Source organism: Panthera tigris, chromosome B4 (genome assembly GCF_018350195.1).
Source record: "Panthera tigris isolate Pti1 chromosome B4, P.tigris_Pti1_mat1.1, whole genome shotgun sequence".
NCBI classification, from domain to species: domain Eukaryota; kingdom Metazoa; phylum Chordata; class Mammalia; order Carnivora; family Felidae; genus Panthera; species Panthera tigris.
In genome coordinates, this window is record NC_056666.1 from 17,624,006 (window position 1) to 17,640,049 (window position 16,044).

The following is a 16,044-nucleotide window of genomic DNA, read 5'->3' on the forward strand; positions in this document are numbered from 1 at the left end:
GAATAAAAGGAAAAAAAGTTTCAAAGTTAGAGCTGTCCAAAATAAATGACAATAACTTAATGCCGTTCAGCGTACTGTATTTCTCTATTACAGTGCCTGTATATGTTACCTCAACATCCTTTTTTAAAACCTGTTATTATTTTCTGCATTTTTATGAAGTCCAAATTTGTTAGTTGGTTAAGAATCTACAAAAAAAACCCAGTTCTAATCAGAATTTGAAAAATCATTAAAATTATGTACATCTCATTATAAAGTATCAGACATTGCAGATAAGGCAATAGTCCCTCCTGACCGTGGAGTCTTTATCTTGAGGTTAGTATAGACATTAGTTTATTTTTACTTCTGGACTCTGTTCTATTTATGTAATATATATGTATGTACTACATATTTCTAGAAATAAAAACCATTATGATTTTAGCCTAGTAGAATCATACTATAAACTTTTTTGTGTAATTTAATTTTTCACCGAGAAACACATATTAAGGTTCTTTCCGTATTAGCACATAGATATTATTTTTAACGGGCATGGTAATCCATGGTTTATATAACCAGCCATTTATTTATTTTTTGATTCACGTTTACATTTTTCTATTCATTTGCTATCAGAAGCAACATTGAAGTAAACATTCCAGGACAGGCCTTCGTGTGTATTTGTATGAATGTCTCTCTAGCATGAATGCTGAGAAGCGAGCTTAATCTTTGTAGTGTGTGCTATTTTTCTTTTTAATAGATGTCATCAACTTGCCCTCTAGTTGGGCTGCACCAGTTAATGCAGTCAGTTTGTTCCTCCTATTACTTAATTCATCGCTTTCTTAAAATCCTTCTACGTGTGGGAGGAAAATGTTTCCCTCCAACGGTTCCTTGCTGGGTCTGAAAATTAAACTAACAAAGCAGACTGAAGGAGAAAATGTACAAAATTATTTAATGTAAATCTTACCTGACACTGGAGCCTTAATAAGGACAGAAAGACCTTAAGAAGCAGTTAATCCTGAGCCTTTTACACGAGGTTTGATGAAGAGTGGACAGCCGTGGAAAGATGTGATAGGGCAAAGAGTGTGAGCTGTGTGTAGTAAACAGGGAGAAACTTAGCAAGGCTTGTTCATCCAGATTCCTCTGTGTGTGTGTCGTTTTGTTTTCCCAAATAAGGATGCTCCTTTCCTCCAGTTACAGAGAGGGCGGACACCTCTTCCATGAAGGCATTGCGATCTGCTTCAGGACGCGATCAGAAAGTCAGGTCCTGCACATGCCAATTCTTAAATTCCTCCAACTTGAAGTATGCCATATGCCAAGGTGTGCCATGTTTTGGGAAAGCATGTCTGGAACCCCATAATCCTGCAACACCCAGAGTGTTCTAGTATATGTGCTCCAGAGCAAGCCGTTCACCCAGAGCGTTCTAAATTATTACCATACACTTTCACATCTCCTTGCTTTTGCTTGTAACGTTACCAGTTTCTCCAACAAAATCCGAAACAGCAGTTGCAACTGAGGTAATTAATTATTGGCTATTAGGTAATTAATATTTTTACCAACTTTTTTTCCATATTTTGTCTCACCTGCTTGACAGAAATAATGAAGTGTTTTCCTTTGATTCTCCTCGTATCTTATACATACGTGTGTCTTTGTAGACAACTTGCGCTGTAGTTGAGTTGTTAATGCATCACACCAAGTAAATTGTAAGATCGTTGGGATCTGAGGTCTTCGCTGATAAGATGGGGATGGGTCACCTACGGTGTCCTAGACTGGCAGTCCCGCTACATATCTTTAAGACTCCAGACATAATTTCTCTCTCTCTTTTTTTAAAATGCTGGATTAACAACAGAATAATGTGATTAACAAGAAAGAAAACAAATTATATCAGTCATTATTCAGAGTGTTAGAATAAATTAAATTTAAATGCCTCTGAGTGTTTTAATTTATGAATATTAACTACTCTATGTGTGGTTATTGATTCTGTTTTACCTCATTAAGTGGGTTTCTCTATATGTATACATAATATATATTAGTATTTAAATATTCTGATTCGAAAACGAATCACTGCCTCCAGCAGACCCGTTACAAATGAATTCATATCTCAATTAAATTGAGTTGTAAACCACACAGTTGATTACCCCAAAGAGCTCATTTTAAATGCATATGACTCTTAATGGCTCCAATGGGAAGGCAACCCTTCAGTCGTGATGAATGTTTCAACTTTTAATTGAAACAAGGTTACCTAAGACATTAAGGTTACATAAGATGCTGTCAGAGCCGTTATGACTTTATAAATTTATAATTTGAATGTTCTGGTCAAAACGGTTTTCTAAAATTAGGTTGAAAGGTGGGACAGATGCAAATGAGCTTCTCTACACAAAGATATAGGATTGTAAGACACTTATGGTATATTTTTAATGATTGTTTTTCTGTAATTATAGTTGATTTTAGAAGCTACGGTTTTATCATCAAATGCTACTGTTGCTCTAGATGACATCAGTATATCTCAGGAATGTGAAATTTCAGATAAGTCACTTCCAGGTACCAGCATACTAAAGAAAGGTGAGTTGGTTTTTTTTGGTTTTGTTTTTTTTTTTTGTAGTTCCTGCAGTTTTAAACATTAAAATAATTAGTTCCTCCTGATACCAAAATTTAAAATATATTAGAGTCCTTCAGTAATATGGCTCATTAATAGCTAATACCAGGATGTGGATTATATCACATATCCTTCAAAACTGAAATATATTTTTGAAATATGTATGTGCTGTTTCACAGTCTAGGCTTTAGCGACTCTTCCAATAATATTCTATCCTTGTGGCTAAAACTGTCACATGTGGTTTTTTAGTTATAAAATTATGAAAGAATTTTAATTATTTTGCATATTATAAAAACACTTATGTAAGAACTTAATTCTATCCTAATTTTGTTTGGCACTTCAAATGAATATATAGAGAAATTCGTGTTTCAGAATTACCTAGGAGTTAAAAAAAAAAAAAACTTACTGGGTTTGGAAAAGTAATTTAAGGCCAGCCAAAAATTTAAATGCTGACCCTAAAATTCTCTGTTTAAATTCAGAACATAGTATTTTCAAGTAACAGATGGAGTTTGGCTAATTCTTTGACTAAATATTTCATAGACCGTTTCAATTAAGGTACCGAAAGATTGTCATAAAAATCATATAGGCATTTTTGAAAGTCCAACCATTATTTCGGTTCTGAGAATGGGTTGAAACAGCATACATTATGCCTGTGGATACTTTGTCATCCTAACACTGATGCCTTTGATCCCTCCTACTCCAGGGGGAGTAAATAGACAACATTAAAGATTTTGCCTGCAAACCACCGCACTTTATTTATTTATTTTTTGTCTGTATACACTAATATTATTTGCATTTAGAAATCAGGCACATCACATATTCTGAAGTTATGTTTCATTAAACAACATACTTAGTAAATGGAAAAGTAGCGCTCTTCCAGGAACCAGGTGCAGGAATCAAGGATAATATAGGAGAAACAGTCCTGGATTGAGAACTGGATTGAAGAATTTTAATTAATAGTCCTTTTTTCTAAAGGTATCTTTCACTGGTAAGATTGTACAAGTCTGTGTACTAACTTTATATGGTGCCATATATTTATTCAGAACATGTGTTCTGAACTTACAGTAAACCTTTCTAAGCTCTGTATGTGTAGTGGTTTTGATATAGACATTGAGGAGTGCAAAGCAACAGATTTAATGATTAATGTTTTTGAGGGTTTAACCAGAATTACCTTATTTATGTTATTTGATTAGCATTTTCCTTCCCCGAATCAAATACCACATGACCAGAATTAGAATCGCAGAAAGTTGACATTGAAGAGAATGCAACTGGAGGCAACAATGTGGTTAAAAGTTTTAAATTATCACTAAAATTAACATTAGTGGAAGTCTCTGAGAGTACTTGATCTCACTGACAGAGAAATCTTTTCAGAAAGGGAATCAAAACTCAGTTTATGTGTTCTTCGATCCAAGTATCATCTTAGTTGGTTAGAGCATAAATCTTTTTTTTTTTAATTTTTTTTGATGTTTATTTAGTTTTTAAGGATAGAGAGAGACAGAGTGTGAGTTGGGGAGGGGCAGAGAGAGAGGGAGACACAGAATCTGAAGTGGGCTCCAGGCTCTGAGCTGTCAGCACAGAGCCCGACGTGGGGCTCGAACTCATGAGCTGTGAGATCATGACCTGAGCCGAAGTCAGACGCTTAACTGACTGAGCCACTCAGGTGCCCCAAGTTAGAGCATAATTCTAATTAGGACAAAATTTTATGACTTTTTCCTGAAAGGCCAATTGTTTTACACAAAGAGAAAAAAAACAAAACAAAAACCTTTTTTACTGTTTGTGTAGATTTGTTCAATAGGTAATTATAAGATCTCCCTTGTGGAATTTAGTGTTATTACCGGGCAGAAACTTAGGGATGGCACGAGAATAGGCCTTAAACAATAAGGCAAGTCCCACTGGTCATGAATTATGTTATATTTGTGGGGCAGGATGGCCAGAGATTTACCTAGACCCTGTGTTTGAATTAACGCCTTGGAAGGCTTTAATCAGCATGCAAATGGCTATAACAGTTGAGAGCACTTCTTAGTGCCTTATGTATACATTTGAAGCACCATCCACGGGATGAAAACAGAATTCTGATTTGGCCTTTTTATCTAGCTTCTGTGTCCTTAGCATATTTAAAAACTAGTATTCATAAAGCAATTATACATTCCATTTATTCGCTGAAGGGGAAGAGTATGTTTTGTCCTCTCCATCTCTTAATTTTGAAGCTGGATTTGTGCCACGTGAGGATGCAGGCTCTATTTCATCCAGCAAGTTCTGTGATTTTACGTCTGATTCCCCAAATGGAGCAGATGAAGCCAACTGTGGTGAGTCAGTACTTTAATCACTTAGTCATTTGGCTGAGATTGATGTGCACAGTGGTCCCCACTTATCCATAGAGGATACTTTCCAAGACCCCCGGTGGATGCCTCAAACCACAGATAGTACCAAATCCTGTATATTCTATGTTTTTTCCTATACATATGTATCTGTGATAGAGTTTAAGTTATAAATTAGGCACAGGAAGAGATGAACAATAATAATAAAATAGAACAATTATAACAGTGTACTATAATAAAAGTTGTGTGAATGTGGTCTTTCTCAAATACCTATTGTACTTACCCTTCTTGTGATGATGTGAGTTGATAAAAATTCCTCCTTGATGGGATGAAATGAGGTGAACAATGTAGTCATTGTGACATAGTATTAGGCTACTATTGACCTTTTAAAAAAATTCCAGTGTAGTTAAAATACAGTGTTATATTAATTTCAGTTGTACCATATAGTGATTCGGGATTTCCATACGTCACTAGGTGCTCATCACAAGTGTACTCCTTAATCCCCATTATCCATTTCACCCATCTCCCCATTTACCTCCCTTCTGGTAGCCATCAGTTTGTTCTCTGCAGCTAAGAGTCTGTTTCTTGGTTTGTTCCTTTCTATTTCTTTGCTCATTTGTTTTGTTTCTTAAATTCCACATATGTGTGAAATCATATGGTATTTGTCTTTCTCTGACTTATTTCACGTAGCATTATACTCTCTAGCTTCATCCATGTCACTGCAGGTGGCAAGATTTCATTCCTTTTTATGGCTGAATAAATATAGAACAAATATGAGTACGAATATACCGCATCTTTTTTATTCCTTCATCAATCAATGGACACTTGGGCTGCTTCCGTAGTTTGACTATTGTAAATAATGCTGCTATAAACCTAGGGGTGCATATATCCCTTCCAATTGGTGTTTTCGTATTCTTTGGGTAAATACCCAGTAGTGTGATTGCTGGATCATAGGGTAGTTTTATTTTTACCTTTTAGGGGAACCTCCATACTGTTTTCCACAGCGGCTACATCGGTTTGCATACCTGTCAGCCGTGCGTGAAAAAAGGGTTCCTTTTTCCACGTCCTCGCCAACACTTGTTTCCTGTGTTTTTGATTTTAACTACTCTGACAGATAGGACATGATACCTCATAGTTTTGATTTGCATTTCCCTGATGATGGGTGATATTTTGGATACTAACCCTTTATTGGATATGTCATCTGCAACTATCTTCTCCCATTGAGGAGGTTGTACCAAAAATGATAAGATACCTAGGAATAAACCTAACCAAGCATGGGAAAGACTATACAACTATAAAACATTGATGAAAGAAATTGAAGACAACACAAAGAAATGGAAAGACATCCTATGCTCATGGATTAGAAGAACAAATATTATTGAAATGTCTATGCTACCCAAAGTAGCAGATTTAATATGGTCCCTATCAAGATTGTAACAGCATTTTTTGCAGAACTAGAACCAAAAATCCCAAAATTTATCTGGAACTACTAAAGACCTCGAATAGACCTGTTTTTCTTTTGAAAAAGAAAGCTGAAGGTATCACAATTCTGGACTTCAACTTATATTACAAAGTTGTAGTAATCAAAATAGTATGGTGCTGGCACAAAAATAGACACATAGATCAATGGAACAGAATGGAAAACCCAGAAATAAACCTACAATTATGTGGTCAGTTAATCTTTGATAAAAGGGGCAAAAAAAATTAATGGGAAAAAGACCATCTCTTCACCAAATTGTGTTGAGAAAGCTGGATGGCTATGTGCAAAAGAATGAAACTGACCACTTTCTTACTCCATACACAGAAATAAACTCAAAATGGATTAAAGACCTAAATGTGAGACCTGAAACCATAAAAATCCTAGAAGACAGCACAGACGGTAATGTCTTGGACATCAGCTGTAGCAACATTTTTCTAGATGTCTCCTGAGGCAAGGGAAACAAAAGCAAAAACGAAGTATTAGGACTACATCAAAATAAAAAGCTTCTGCACAGTGAAGGAAACAATCAGCAAAACTAAAAGGCAACCTACTATTGACCTTTGGGCAATACATCAGAAAAAGGATCATCAGCTTCCTAACTGTGGTTGACCTTGGGTCAACGTACGTATTTACTCTCTGAATGTAAAGTGCGCACTACTCGGGTGAATATTGTTTAATGAAGACAGCCAGAATGGAGACCTCTGTACAACTGAAATGACTTGTGCTTGAAAGCAAACCAGATTAGCTTTAAAACAGTAGGAAAAAAAAAATGAAGAGACCTCTGTAACCCTCAGTTTTGCTGTGTTGGAGTATAGAATTTGAAATAAATGCAAGATAGAACTCAAAAGACAGGAACAGGAGTGTGTTGAAGACATTCCTTTACTAAATTCTTTTTGGATATGTACTCTTCCTCTAAATAATTGCCATTCTAGTAGCAGAGGACTGTATAATGCCTAAGAACGTTCTTTCAAACTATAGTACCAATAAATTGGTCCTAAAACTATAGATCTTGGCTAGTTCTGTATGTTTTTAAATCTTTAAGAGTCTACTTTAATTTTTTCTTTTCTGAAGGCGGGGCATCTGTTCTTTCTGCATTGAACTTCTATGAGTCTAAAGTTATCCTACCATCCTTGGAAAATTATTAAAGAAGGAAAAGAAGGGGATGGTGTTGGTGGACAATATTTGCAAAAGTATTTAAAAAACTCCTGTTGAAGGGGCGCTTGGGTGGCTCAGTCGGTTAAGCATCTGTCTTTGGCTGAGGTCATGATCTTACCGTTCATGGGTTCAGGCCATGCATCGGGTTGTCTGCTGTCAGCGCACAGCCTGCCTCGGATCCTTTGTCTCTCCCTCTCTCTGCCGCTCTTCTGCTCGCACTTTGTCTCTCTCTCAAAAAATAAATTAATGTTAAAAAATTAAAAAAAAACTGTTGAAGGCAATGAGGTCAGAAAAGAGGGAAGGTTATAAGAATATCACATTCTATTGATCACCCATACCTGAAATGAAGCTCAAGTAGTTTTCAGTCAAGACAGTGTAGGGTCATGGGCATTTTTATGAGGCTTGATGGAGCATCCAGTTGGATAGACTCTTCCAACAATCCATGCAGAATATAGATCAGATTGGGACACCTGGGTGCCTCATTTGGTGTCCCAATTAAGTGTCCCAGTTAAGTGTCCCAGCTAAGTGTCTGACTTTAGCTCAGGTCATGATCTTACAGTTCATGAGTTCGAGCCCCGTGCCTGGCTCTCTGATGACAGCTCAGAGCCTGGAGCCTGCTTCAGAATCTGTCTCCGTATCTCTCTGACCCCTCCCCTACTCATGCTCTGTCTCTCTCTCTCAAAAATATATAAACGTAAAAAATAAAATAAAAAGAATATAGATCAGATTTATGAGAAAAATCAGGGACATTGTTAGGTTATGATACATTGGCAAGGGAGCTGTGCTATGACTCATCGCCCACTTATATTGAGCATCTATTTTATACCAAGAGATTCACTAAAGAATAAAATGTGATGATTTCCCTCAAGAATCCATTGGAGGAAGAAATACATTGTGTATAATAGTGTTGCAGTATAATTAGGTGTATAAATTTCTGTTACACCTCTAAGGATTGGTGATCATATTCCTTAGAAGGTAGATCATTTCTCAGCAGAAACTTCTTAAAATGTTTTGTTTTATCTTGCTATATCAGAAGAACTGTCCATTGAAAGTTCTGCCAGGGAGTAACAGTTGTAAGCCTGTCTCTGAATACATTAAGACTGTTACCAAAGGTACATGGTTTAAGAACTTTTTCCATATGAACTCCTGTATCATCAAAACAAATCTAAGATGTTACTATTATTAGCCTCATTTACAGACTTTCTTAACGATTAGTGTCCATTCAGGAGACAGAAACCACACTAGTAGTTTGAACAAGGCAAGTGTAATGAAAAGAGTTATTATGTAATTTTAAAAAGTGGTTATCTACAGCAAGAAATAAAAGAGCAATAAAGAAAGGAATGGCGAATGTGGACCAACTACTACCTTTAGTGCTGAGACAGAGAATCCAAGGGAGGAGTGAATTGGATGAGTGCAGCCTCCCCATATCCCAACAATGACATTTATACTTTATTCGAGAGGGTGTTACTGGGACCCATTGGAAGGTAGAGAAACTTGCTGGGATGTTGTGAGCTAGATTTGGTTAGTAGCTGGTAGGCCAAGGAAGAACTTATCCATCAAGATGCCTGCAAAACTCATTGAAGGGTGACTGTAAGTGGGTCACTTTAAATTGCGGGAAGGGGTGGGGCAAAAACAAACAAAATCCCCCAAAGTACTTGGACCCCAAAAGAGAAGCTTCTTACCCTACTGTGCTTTGTGGTATCCATCCTGTGTTGCTACTAACAAAACCAAACATCATATGAGCAGTTCAAAAGAGAAATGTTTACAAAGTCCAGCAGGGCAAGGAAGGGTAGATTTGGAACTGAGGCTAATAAATTTATGATGTGCATACTTGCCCAGCATTGCCAGGTCTGTAAGCGGTGGAAGCTCATAGTGAATCTAGGCAGTCAGCTTCCAAACCCCAAACTTAAAAAAAAATTTTTTTTAATGTTTATTTTTGAGAGGGGGAGAGGAGCAGAGAGAGGGAGACCCAGAATCTGAACCAGGCTCCAGGCTCCGAGCTGTCAGCACAGAACCTGTCACGGGGTTCAAACTCACAAACTGTGAGATCGTGACCTGAGCTGAAGTCAGATACTCAACCAACTGAGCCGCCCAGGCGTCTCCAAACCCCACACTCTTAACCACACATCATACAGCCTTTCAAAGGCATCATTAAGACTGGTACTTTTCAGAAATGAATGGTTGCCCTCATATCCACTTTGAGCAATCGGAATTATGAAGCCAGTGATGAAGACTTCAGTTTTGGAGGAGGCATCATGCCCTCAGGCCCCTAGGATATCAAGTGGTCATTTTCCAAAGGTCATTTACCACTGGAATGGTAAATGCTGACTATAACTCTAATGTTCTTTTTCTTTTTTTCCCTTCAGTTTTATTATTAAATAATTGACATGCATCATTGTATAAGTTTTAGGTATATAGCGTGATCGCTGCTTGATTTTCATATATTGTGAAATGATTACCACAGTAGGTTCAGCTAACACCCATCTTCTTAAACAGATGCAATAAAAAGAAAGAAGAAAAGAAAACCCTTTTCTCTGTGTGATGAGAAGGCTTAGAATTTACTTTGCTACCAGCCTCTCTTATATCGTACGACAGTGTTAGCTATGGTCATCATTTTGTACCTTAGATCCCTAGTGGTTATTTATCTTGTAACCAGAAGTTTGTTCCTTTTGGTCAACTTCTTCCAGTTCTCCTCCCACCCCCCTCCAACCTCCATCTCTGGGAGCCACAAGTCTAATCTCTTTTTCTATGAGTTTGTTTGTTTTGCATTGTACATCTAAATGCGATCATTCAGCATTTGTATTTCTCTGACTTGTTTCACTCGGCATAATGTCTTCAATGTCTTCTCCATCCACGTTGTTGCAAATGGTAGGATTTCGGGTTTTTTTGGTTATGAATAAATAATATTCCATTCTATATATGTATATGTGTGTACGTATGTATGTATACCACAACTTCTTTATCCATTCACTCATTGATGGACATTAAAGTTGTTTCTATGTCTTGCCGGTTGTAAATAACGCTGCTGTGAACATGGGGGTGCAGATATCTTTTTGAATTGGTGTTTTTGTTTCCTTTGGCTATGTTCCCAGAGGTGGGATTGCTGGATCGCATGGTAGTTTTAGTTTTCTGAGGATCCTCAAAGCCATTTTCCATATTGGCTGCACCAATTTACGTTCTTGCCAACAGTGCGCAACTTTTCTCCACGTCCCCTCCAGTATTTGTTCTCTTGTCTTTTTCGTAATAATCATTTTAAGAGGTGTGAAATAATATTGTGGTTTTAATTTGCATTGCCCTAATTACTAGTGATGTTGAACACCTTTGTGTATCTTCTTTGGAGAAATGTCTATTCATGTTCTTTGCACATTTTTTTAATCGATTATTTATTTTTGCCCTTGAGTTCTTTATATTTTGTATTTTAATCCCTTGGGAGATAGTTTACAAATATGTGTTTTTCCCATTTTGCAGGTAGTCTCTTCACCTTGTTGATGTTTTTGTTAGGTGTGCAGAAGATTTTTAGTTTAATGTAGTCCCACTACATTATTTTTGACTTTGTTGCTTGTGTATAGGGTGTCATATCCAAAAAAATTATCACCAAGATCTATACCAAGAAAATTAAGTTCTATGGTTATTTTAGGAGTTTCATGGTTTCAGGTCTCAAATTTAAGTCTTAGTTCATTTTGAGTTAATTTTTGTAAGTGGTATAAGATATGGGTCTAAGTTTCATCATTGTACATGTGAATATCCAATTACCCCAGCAGCATATATTGGAGATATTGTCTTTTCTTCATTGAGTATTCTTGTCTTCTTTGTCAGTAATGGTTGACTGTCTATGCTTGGGTTGATTTCTGGGTTTTCTGTTCTTTCCATTTGTTTCTTTGTTTTTAGCCAGTACCATATTATTTTGGTGATTGTAGCTTGAAATCAGGAAGTGTGATGCCTCCTGTTTTGTTCTTCTTTTTCAAGATTGTTTTGCCTATTTGAGTTTTTTTTTTTTTTTTTTGATTCCATTTTAGGTGTGTTTTTCCTACTTCTATAAAAAAAAAAGGCCATTGGAATCTTGATAGGGTTTATATTGGATCTATAGATGGCTTTTGGTAGTATTGACATTTTAGGACTTAATTTTTTCAATCCGTATTTTCATTTATTTGTGTCTTCCTCAGTTACTTTCATCAGTGTCTTAAAATTTTCAGAGTAGAGATCTTTCACCTTCTCAGTTAAATTTTTTCCTAAGTATTTTATTGTGTTTGATGCAATTGTAAAATGGGATCAATTTCTTTATTTTTCAGAAAATTTGTTGTGAGTGTATAGAAACTCTATTGACTTTTTCTTTTATTTATTGTGACAAGGAGTAGGGCACAAGTAGGAGAGGGGCAGAGATAAGGAGAGAGAGAATCCCAAGCAGTCTCCCTGCTGTCAGTGCAGAGCCCAGCACAGGGCTGGAACTCAGGAAATGTGAGATCATGACCTGAGGTGAAATCGAGAATCAGATGCTTAACCTACTGAACCACACAGGTGCCCCTCAATTGACTTTTAAAGTATGTTGCTTTTGTATTTTGCAACTATACTGAGTTTAGTTGGTTGCCCTAACAGGTTTTTAGTTGAGTTTTTAGGACTTCTTCTATATAAAAACCTGCCATCTGCAAATAGACACCGTACATTTTCCTTTTGAATTCTGATGCCTTTTATTTCTTTTTCTTGACTGATTGTCCTAGCTAGGACTTTTAGTACTATGTTGAATAGGAGTGGTGAGAGTGGGTACCTTATCTTGTTCCTGATTTTGGAGGAAAAGTTTTCAACCTTTCACCATTAAAGTGATGTTAGCTGTGGATTTTTCATATATGTCTTTTATTATAGTGAGATATGTTACTTCTGTGCCTGATTTCTTAACTGTTTTTATCATGAATGACCGTTGAATTTTGTCAAGTAACTTTCCTTTGTCTATAGAAATGATCATATGAGTTTTTTCTTTCTTTCTATTAATGTAATGTATCACATGGATTCATTTCCATATTTTGAGCCCTCTTTTCATCTCAGGGATAAATTCTACTTGATCATGGTGAATTATCCTTTTAATAGGCTTCTGAATTCAGTGTACTCGTATTTTGTTGAGAATTTTCACGTCTGTATTCATCAGTTTATTGGCCTGTAATTTTTTTTCTAGTAGTTCTTTTCTGATTTTGTTGTCAGGATAGTGCTGGCCTCCTAAATGAGTTTGGAAGTATTGTCTCATAATTGATTTTATGGAAGAGTTTGAGAAGTATTGATGTAAATTCTTTCTTAAATGTTGGGTAAAATTCACCAAGGAAGCCGTTTGGCCCTAGACTTTTCTTCTTTCAGGCATTTTTGTTTTCATTCAACAAATATTTATTGAACACTTTTTATGTGCCATGAGTGAGCATTGGACAAAGTGACAAAAATTCTTTGCCCTAGTGGAATTTGAGAACTGGAATGTGGGGGTGCCTGGGTGGTTCAGTCAGTTACGCATCCAACTTTGGCTCAGGTCATGATCTCAGAGTGGGTTTGAGACCTGAATCAGGCTCTCTGCTATCAGCATGGAACCCGCTTCAGGTTCTGTCTCCCTCTCTCTGCCTCTCCTCCCTCTCTCTCTTAAATATACATAAACGTTAAAAAAAAGTGGGATATAGACAATAAACAAGAAATAAGTAAAATGTTTATCATATGAGGAAAATTAATCAGGTAATGGTAATGGGAGATGCCCATGTGGGGACGGAAATTGCAACGTTAAAAAATTTATTTAATTTTAAAATTCTACTGTAATTAACGTACAGTGTTAATTTCAAATGTACAATATAGTGATTCAGCAATTCTATACATTACTTAGTGATCATCATGATGAATGTTCTCTTCTAAGATTTTTATGGTTTCCAGTCTCCCAGTTAGGTCCTTAATCCGTTTTGAGTTTATTTTTGTATATGGTATATGAAAGTGGTCCAGTTTCATTTGTCTGCAGGTAGCTGTCCAGTCTTCCCAGCACCATTTCTTTAAGAGACTGTCCACTTCCCATTGCAGATTCCTGCCTCCTTTGTTGAAGATTAGTTGATCTTATGGCTGTGGGTGTATTTCTGGGCTCTCTATTCTTTTCTTTTGATCTGAGTGTCTGTTTTTTGTGCCAGCAACATGCTATTTTTGATGACTACAGCTTTGTAGCATAAATTGAAATCTGAGATTGTGCTACTTCTAGTTTTTTCTTTTTCAAGATTGCTTTGGCTATTTGGGGTCTTTTGTGACTCCATACAAATTTTAGGATTACTTGTTGTAGTTCTGTGAAAAATGCTGTTGGCATTTTGATAGAGATGTCATTAAATCTGTGGAGTGCCTGAGTAGTATGGTCACTTTAACAATATTTATTCTCCCTTGGGTCATTTTTGATTACTGATTCAGTCCTCTTACTAGAAAATGGTCTAGTCAGATTTTCTATTGTTTTCTGACTCAGTCTTGGTAATTTGTGTGTTTCAAATAATTTTTTCATTTCGTCTAGGTTGTCCGGTTCTTTGGTGGATAGTTGTTTATGACAGCCACTTATGATCTTTTGTATTTCTGTGGTGTCCCTTGTGATGTGCTTTTTACATTTGTAATTTTAGTTATTTGTTTCCTTTCCCTTTTTCTTTGCTTAGCGTACCTAAGGGTTTGCCAATGAAATGTATGTTTTCAAGAACTAACTGTTAGTGTGGTTACTCTTTTCTATTGTTTTTCTCTTCTCTGTTTCATTTATGTTTGCTCTAATTTTTATTTCTTTTCTTCTATTACCTTTGAGCTCTATTCTACTTTTTTTAGTTGCTTAAGGCATAGAGTTAGGTTACTTATTTAGGATCTTTTTTGCTTCTTAATGTAGGTTATTTACTATAAACTCCCTTGTTAGAATTGCTTTTATTAAATCCCACGAGTTCTGGTATTTGTATTTTCATTTTTGTCTGTCTCAAGAAACCTTTCTTTTCAATTTCCCCTTTAGCTTTTAATTTGGTCAAACGGCTTTTAGGCTAGTGTTGCTTAACTTACATGTGCTCATGAATTTTCCAGTTTTCCTGTTAGTATTGATTTCTAGTTTCATGCCATTGTGGTCAGAAAAGATATTTGGTGTGATTTCAGTCTTCCTGAGTTTGCTAAGACTTCTTTTGTGGCATAACATGTGGCCTGTCCTAAAAAGTATTCCCTGTGTGCTTGAGAAAAATATCTGTTCTGCTGTTGTTGATGAGAATGTTCTGTGTATGTGTCAGGTCTTTTTGGTCAGTAGTGTTTTTCAGATCCACTGTTGTTGGTTCTCTGGATGATCTATCCCTTGTAATATGGTTTATTTCTCCTTTTAGCTTTGTCAGTTTTTGCCTTATATATTCAGATGCTCCAATGTAGTGCACAAAATATTTATAATTGATGTGTCTTATTAATGTATTGACCCCTTTATCATTATATAATAACCTTCTTTGTTTATTTTATTATTTTTAGTTTAGAGTTTTGTATCTGGTGTAAGTAAAAGCTAGTCTTTTTTTTTTTTTTTTTTTTTGATTACCATTTGCTAACAATGTCTTTTTTCATCCATTTACTCTCAGTCTGTGTGTCTTTGAGAGTAAAGTGAGTCTTTTTTTAGGCACATAATGTTGGGTCTTGTTTTTTAATCCATTCAGCCATTTTGTGCCACTTAATTGGAGAAATCTGTTTACAACTAAGGTATTTATAGGTAAGGACTAAATATTGTCATTTTGTTCATTTTCTGGTTGTTTTGTATGTCCATTATTTTTTATTTAAACCTGATATTTGTGTGTGTGTGTGTGCTTTGCTGCCTGTTGGCATCAGTATGCTTTGAGTTCTTATCATGTCTTATGTAATTACTATGGGATTTTCCTAGTAGTTACCATGAAGCTTACATAAAATATATTTTAACACCTCATTTTTGAAAAAAGTATATTTATATGTTTTGAGAGAGAGAGAGAGAGAGAGAGAGAGAGAGAGAGAGAGAGAGAGAATGAACAGGGAAGGGGCAGAGAGAGAAGGAGAGAGAGAATCTCAAGCAGGCTCCATGCTATCAGGGCAGAACCCAAAGCAGGGCTCAAACTCACAGATCGTGAGATCATGACCTGAGCTGAATTTGAGAGTTGGATGCTTAACTGACTGAGCCACACAGGCATCCCTAACAACTCATTTTAAAATGGTAACAACTTCAATAAAATTTATAAACCTTATACTTTTACTCCCTCTCTTCCTTTTTGGTTACTGCTCGTATAATGTACATATTTTTACATTGTATAATTAGTAACAGATTATAGTTATGGTTATTTTTACTACATTTTTTAAACTTAAGCTAGAGTTTTAAGTGAATTCACCACCACCGTGACCATATTGCAAAATCTATGACTGTATGTTTACTATTACCAGTGAGATTGGCACTATCTTTTTATGCTTTATGATGTTAGTTGATGTTCTTTTACTTTTACTCAAAGAACTTCCTTTAGCATTTCTGGTAAGGTAAATATATGTATGGAAGATTCCCAATATGTGAGCCCATAGTT

General features: G+C 36.0%; 1 protein-coding gene across 1 annotated transcript in view; it reads left to right on the forward strand.

Annotated features, from left to right (window-relative positions):
* Positions 1 to 16,044, forward strand: part of MALRD1 (MAM and LDL receptor class A domain containing 1) — a 778,752-nt gene that overhangs the window by 129,171 nt on the left and 633,537 nt on the right. The window contains exons 17-18 of the mRNA XM_042993660.1: positions 2,412 to 2,532; positions 4,732 to 4,872. Coding sequence (XP_042849594.1) covers positions 2,412 to 2,532; positions 4,732 to 4,872 — 262 coding nt within the window. The remainder of the gene's footprint in view (positions 1 to 2,411; positions 2,533 to 4,731; positions 4,873 to 16,044) is intronic.